Source organism: Helianthus annuus, chromosome 1, assembly GCF_002127325.2.
Source record: "Helianthus annuus cultivar XRQ/B chromosome 1, HanXRQr2.0-SUNRISE, whole genome shotgun sequence".
Lineage (NCBI taxonomy): Eukaryota > Viridiplantae > Streptophyta > Magnoliopsida > Asterales > Asteraceae > Helianthus > Helianthus annuus.
This window is the reverse complement of record NC_035433.2, coordinates 14,271,203-14,277,449: the sequence shown is the minus strand read 5'-3', so window position 1 is coordinate 14,277,449 and position 6,247 is coordinate 14,271,203. Positions and strand designations below refer to the sequence as shown.

The 6,247-nt window shown below is 41.6% G+C and overlaps 1 protein-coding gene across 1 annotated transcript; it reads left to right on the top strand.

The window, feature by feature from the left end:
* The first annotated feature begins 331 nt into the window (after positions 1-331).
* LOC118486758 lies at positions 332-5,546 on the top strand. Its single transcript, XM_035983488.1, has 2 exons — positions 332-1,880; positions 1,987-5,546. Exons 1-2 carry the CDS (start codon positions 332-334, stop codon positions 5,544-5,546), a joined length of 5,109 nt encoding a protein of 1,702 aa, XP_035839381.1.
* Positions 5,547-6,247: the final 701 nt, after the last annotated feature.

Below are 6,247 nucleotides of genomic sequence, written 5' to 3'. Positions count from 1 at the left end.
AATACTCTATAACGAACTCGTTAGCAATAGTGATCGATCTAAATTAGGGTTTTTCTCTTTTCTTTTTGCGTTAATCGCCGCCTTAGGTATCAGTGTTGAAACCCTGATCTATTACGTTGGTTGTTGTTGATTGCGGTTAACTGAGTTTAATTTAGCTAGATTGATAACTCCAACTTAATCGGTTAAGGGTGGCAGACTGATTCTAGGGTTTTAGGAATTAGGGTTTATCGTTCTTGTTCCTGATTTCGTTTGTTGCGGCGTTAGGGTTTTGGGGTATCGAGTGCATGGTTGTTTAAGGTTCTTGTTTCACGTGAGAGTTGATTGATTTGTTATGGATGTTCAGTCTAAGTTTGGTGACGCTACTGCTAGTGTTCTGCATGATCGTGGTAAGCCGCCTGACCCGCTTGTTTCTTTTGCTAATAAACCGACCAACGTAGAGGGAGCTGATAGTATGAATGAACCTGTTGGTGAGGAGTTGCCGACACCTGGAACAGCACCTATTCGTGGGATCGGGTTAAGAGTTACTAACATTGAAGGCAATCCCTTAATTCCGAGAAGAGGTATGTTCTCTACATCTAATGTATCGGTCTTGGACGGGCTGATGAGTATTTCCAAACCGGTTGAAAATTTCTCCAATGGTGAACCGTCCACGATGGCTAATAAGGTTACTGGGGCTGTTGTCAAGCCCATGTCATATGCTGAGTCGGTAAATGCAATTAATGGCAAAAAAGTGAATTTTCGGTCGCTTGCTAGTTCTGTTAATCAGGAGGGTTGTGATGTTGTGTTACCGAGAGAATCAGTACGTATGGTCCAGGATAAGTTGGCTAACACCCTTTATGGGTACTTTTTGGGGGATCGAGTTGCCTTCCCAGTGGTTGACTACTTTGTTCGGATGAATTGGAAGAAATATGGGTTACAAAAGACTATGATGAACGCTAATGGTTTTTTCTTTTTCAAGTTTAGAGATGAGGCTGGAATATCGAATGTTCTTCAGGATGGGCCATGGATTATACGTTCTCAGCCTTTGTTTCTTAATCATTGGACCCCAACTACTAAACTCGAAAAGAAAGAGGTAACGAAAGTGCAAGTGTGGGTTAAAATTCACGAAGTTCCTATTGCGGCATACACGGAGGATGGCCTCAGCTTGATTGCAACAACTATTGGCGAACCAAAGATGTTAGACTCGTTTACCACGTCAATGTGTATGGACTCTTGGGGACGTAGTAGCTACGCTAGAGCGTTGATTGAAGTTTCAGCCGATAGAGAATTGCGAGAGGAAATTACAATGGCGATACCTGAACTTGATGGAGAGGGTTTTACAAAAGAAACGATGTATGTGGAGTATGAATGGAACCCGCATCGTTGTGCTTCATGTTGTGTCTTTGGCCACACGTCCGAGACTTGTCCAAAACTTCCTGTGAGAAAGACTAATAACTTGCATCAGGTGCAAAATCGGAATGGTCCAAGGAACCCGAAAGGTAAAAAGTCTCCTGTTGTGGATCAGGAGGGATATACAGGTGTGTATGGGAAGAAAGCGGCCAAGAAAACTGGGATACCCCTGAATACACAGAAGCCTAAATTTGAATATCGTCCGGTGGGACAAAAGTCAAAAGGAGATTCTACTAAACCTAAGTCTCAGAACGGTATGGATGGTACTTCAAATAATAATTCTTTTCGGTCAGCCAATCCGTTTGATGTTCTTAATGAGGTGGAGGACGAACCGGGGCCTAGTAAAAGGCAACCGGACTTGAATGATGGGGACTCGGATGATGACGATGTGGAGGAAATTTATGATGAAATGGATGGGTTTATAATGGATGGTACCCGGAATATAAAGAATCACAAAGGGGCAAGCACTCCTTCTCCGAAAGTTACCAATGGTTAGTATCGCTGCATGGAACATAAGGGGGTTGAACCGCCCTCTCAAACAAATAGAGGTTCGGCACGCAGTCAAGGATTTCAATTTGAGCTTGTGTGCTATTCTAGAGTCTCATGTGGATGTCGGTAAGTTGGGCAATGTGTGTAAAGCTGTGTTTCGTTCTTGGGATTGGACTTCAAATGGCGGGTGCTGTAACAAAGGTACAAGGATAATCATTGGGTGGAACCCAGCTATTTTTGATGTTATGATCGTTGCTCAATCCCCTCAGGTTATGCATTTACAGCTTGTGTTTAAATTGGATAAGAGAGTGCTTTTTTGTTCCATTGTTTATGCCGATAATTATTATGTTACGCGGAGGGAGTTATGGCATCTTCTGTCTATGCATAAGGTTTTTGTCGCGGATCGGCCATGGTGTATTATGGGTGATTTTAACTCGGCTCTTAACATAGAAGATAATTCGATGGGTTCTTCATCAATTTCGATTGGTATGAGGGATTTTCAGGAATGTGTTGATGACATTGAAGTTGTGGATATTAATCGTTCAGGTATTCATTTTACGTGGAGCCAAAAACCTAAAAACGGTGTGGGATTACTAAAGAAAATCGATCGGGTAATGGGAAACACTCCGTTTCTTACTGAATACCCGAACTCGGTTGCCATGTTCAAGCCATATAGACTTTCGGACCACTGCCCGTGTATCTTGTCTATTCCGGAAGCGTTGAAACTCAAACCAAGGCCGTTTAAGTTTGCTAATTTTCTGGTTTTTAAACCAGAATTTTTGGAGATTGTTAATAAACATTGGATAATTAATGTTGATGGGGTTCACCAATTTCGAGTTGTCAAGAAGTTAAAGTCGCTTAAACACCCGCTTCGGTCGTTGCTGTTTAAACAGGGTAATCTCCACAAGAAAGTTGAAACTATCCGTTTGAAATTAGATGATATTCAGCAAAAGATTGACTTAGAGCCGCATAATGCTGATTTGCGGAATGAGGAAGCTGCGGCTAGCCGTGATCTTCAAGTTGCTATGTTGGATGAAGAGCGTTTTCTGAAACAAAAAGCTAAGGTAGATTGGCTGAGTGCGGGCGACATGAATACGGCATTTTTCCATTCCTCTTTGAAAATTCGTAATCATTGTAGTAGGATCGATATCATTAAAGATACTCAAGGGAATCTCTATGAAGGTGATAATGTGTTTAAAGCATTTGTCCAACATTATGAGAAATTTTTTGGCAACAAAGATGATATCTCCTTACAACCTACTCCAGATTTATTTCCGAAAGTTTTACCCCACAATATAGCTACGAGTATGGTGCGGCCGGTTACGGAGGAGGAAGTTAAAAAGGCGATGTTCTCCATTGGCAATGATAAAGCTCCGGGTCCGGATGGTTTTACGGCTGCGTTTTTCAAGAATGCTTGGCCGCTAATTGGTAATGATATTGTTAATGCCATTAAAGATTTTTTTGATACTGGTAATTTGCTTCGGGAGCTGAATCATACGCTTATAGTTCTTATTCCTAAAGTGCCAACGCCTATGGTTGTTACTGATTTTCGCCCGATTGCTTGTTGTAACGTTCTATACAAGTGTATCAGCAAGATAATTGCTGATAGGATAAAGGGAGGTTTGAATGAGATTGTTAGCATTAATCAATCGGCATTTGTCCCGGGCAGGAAAATTTCGGACAACATCTTATTAACGCAAGAGTTAATGCACAACTATCATCGAAATGTGGGGCCTCCAAGATGTGCGTTTAAGGTTGATATTCAGAAAGCGTACGACACGGTGGACTGGAGGTTTCTGAAAAGTGTGCTTCGTGGGTTTGGGTTTAACGATAATATGGTGAGGTGGATCATGATGTGTGTTTCCTCTACCTCATTTTCGGTTTGTGTTAACGGCATGGTTCATGGGTTTTTCAGAGGTAAACGGGGGTTAAGGCAAGGGGATCCTATCTCTCCTTATCTTTTCACTCTTGTCATGGAGGTGTTGACGGGTATTCTTCAGCACTCTGTTCGGATAGATTCCTCCTTCAAATATCATAACAGATGTGAAAAACAGCAGATTATAAATCTTTGCTTTGCGGATGATCTGTTCCTTTTTGCTAGAGGGGAAGTGAACTCGGCCAATTGTATTATGACCTCTCTTTCAAAATTTTCTAAGATGTCGGGCCTAGTGCCTAACAACCAGAAAAGTACGGTCTTCTTTTGCAATGTGAAAGATCATGTTAAACAGGAGATTCTGGACATTATGCCTTTTGTGGAAGGTACGTTACCGGTCAAGTATTTGGGTGTCCCTCTTATTTCCTCTACGCTTAGGTACAGTGATTGCCGTGTGCTCGTGGAAAAATTAGAGAAACGTATTATGCACTGGAAGAATAAATTGTTATCGTTTGCGGGGCGGCTTCAACTGATTATCTCAGTTCTCTCTTCAATGCATATTTATTGGTCCTCTGTGTTTTTGCTTCCTGTGCGGGTTGTTAAGGAGCTTGAAGCTAGAATGAGAAATTTCTTATGGTCTCAAGATGTGTCGTTCAATAGAGGTAAAGCTAAAGTTTCGTGGAAAGTGGTTTGTACTCCTAAGTATGAAGGTGGTTTAGGCATTAGACGGATTGGGGATATGAATAAAGCCCTGATGGCGTCTCATATTTGGAGTATTGTGATGAAGCGGGATTCCCTTTGGGTCAAGTGGGTTCACTCTTATCGGCTTAAAGGAAAGAATTTCTGGGTTTGCAAAGCTACTTCAAATTCTACTTGGTCACGGAGGAAAATCATTCAGTTGAGGCATGTTATTCGGAAATATGTTTGGTCCGATGTGGGTAATGGCCGTGATACATCAGCTTGGTTTGACTTTTGGAGTGATTTAGGCCCTCTTGGTGATTTTCTGTCACCAAGGACTATTACGGATGCTGATTTTCGGTTAGATGACACTGTTTTCAATATTTTCTCTAACGATACTTGGAATTGGCCTGTCGCATGGAGGGATCTTTTCCCTGTTCTTATTCAGCTGGATCACTTTCGTTTAGACCCGTCAAAATCTGACCGATTGCTATGGAAAGATGGGAACGAATGTCAGGATTTCTCTTCGTCAGCCGTATGGCACTCGGTTCGTCATAGAGAATCAGAGGTTGATTGGAGTGGTATTGTTTGGTTTGCTCAATGTATCCCTAGGCACGCGTTTATGATGTGGCTGATTATGAAGAGAAAGCTCCTTACTCAAGACAAGATTCTACAGTGGGATTTCTCAAGGCGGAAAAACATGAATATGATGTGCTGTCTATTGTGCTATGAGAACTTTGATTCTCATCAGCATTTATTCTTTGAATGCAAATTTTCGGACGAAGTCTGGAATATGATTCGGGGTAAAGTGGGTATGGAGGCTGTGTGTTCGAGATGGGCGGATATCACCGAGTGGCTATGTGCTCGCATTCGGTCAAAGAAAGTGGAGATTTATGTCGCGAAGCTTCTAGTTGCGGCTGCTGCGTATACGATTTGGCAAGAGCGGAATGCTAGACTATTCAGAAACCAATTACGTCCACCTGAAATGGTGAAGGATGCTATTCTGAAAACTGTGAGATACAAGCTGATGGGAGCTAAGCTGAAGATCAACGCTAGGGTGCGGAAGCTGCTTGGGGATTGGGATGTTGCAACTGAAACGAAAGATGACGGAGGCTAATTAGTTAGTTTATTTGTAGTTTCGTTTCTGTCTAGATGAGTGTCTAGGTGTTTATGTCCGGTTGGTGCGTTCGGTTTCTTTTGGTTTTGTTTTACTGGCTTTACTTTCATGGGGCATGTCTCATGATTGAACTGGTGTAGGCTTTCTACACCACTTGTTCTTTTTTGGTTGTGAATATATAGAATCACCGGGGTAACCCTTTACCCACAAATCTTATATCCAAGTTTCTGTGTCATCCATGAATCATTGTCATATACACACAATACAACCCCTTTAACATGCGATTCTAATTCTTTAATCCACACAAGCAATCAACAACCAAAAGTCAATCATGAATAAGCATATTAGAAAACTAAGATGTAATAAACTAACCAGGTTATAGAGCTAGGCACTATCTTTCAAAGAAAAGGACTTCGACAGGGGGGGGGGGTCTCCAGTCGCCAATTACAAAACATGGGAATGTGCTTAGGGTTTTGTGTCTTGTTATACGTAAATAATGTATGGAAGCAATCACATATAATAATTTGGAGGATAAAGTGGGCTGCCAAATCCCACTTTGGTTCTACTAGCCGATTGGGCTTCTAGGTGGGCCGATCCCATAACTTGTTTGCTTGTTTAAATCAAAACACACATAAGAAATATTTTAACGATTTCTTGTAGTAAGTCAGTCAAACACACATACTCAAACACGTTATACATTT

What these genes read in the sequence shown, in the direction of transcription:
- LOC118486758 (XM_035983488.1), top strand. Translation starts at nt 332, where the DNA reads ATGGATGTTCAGTCTAAGTTTGGTGACGCTACTGCTAGTGTTCTGCAT. An exon ending in TTCTCCGAAAGTTACCAATG is followed by an intron (nt 1,881 to 1,986) that starts GTTAGTATCGCT and finishes GTGCTATTCTAG; the next exon opens with AGTCTCATGTGGATGTCGGT.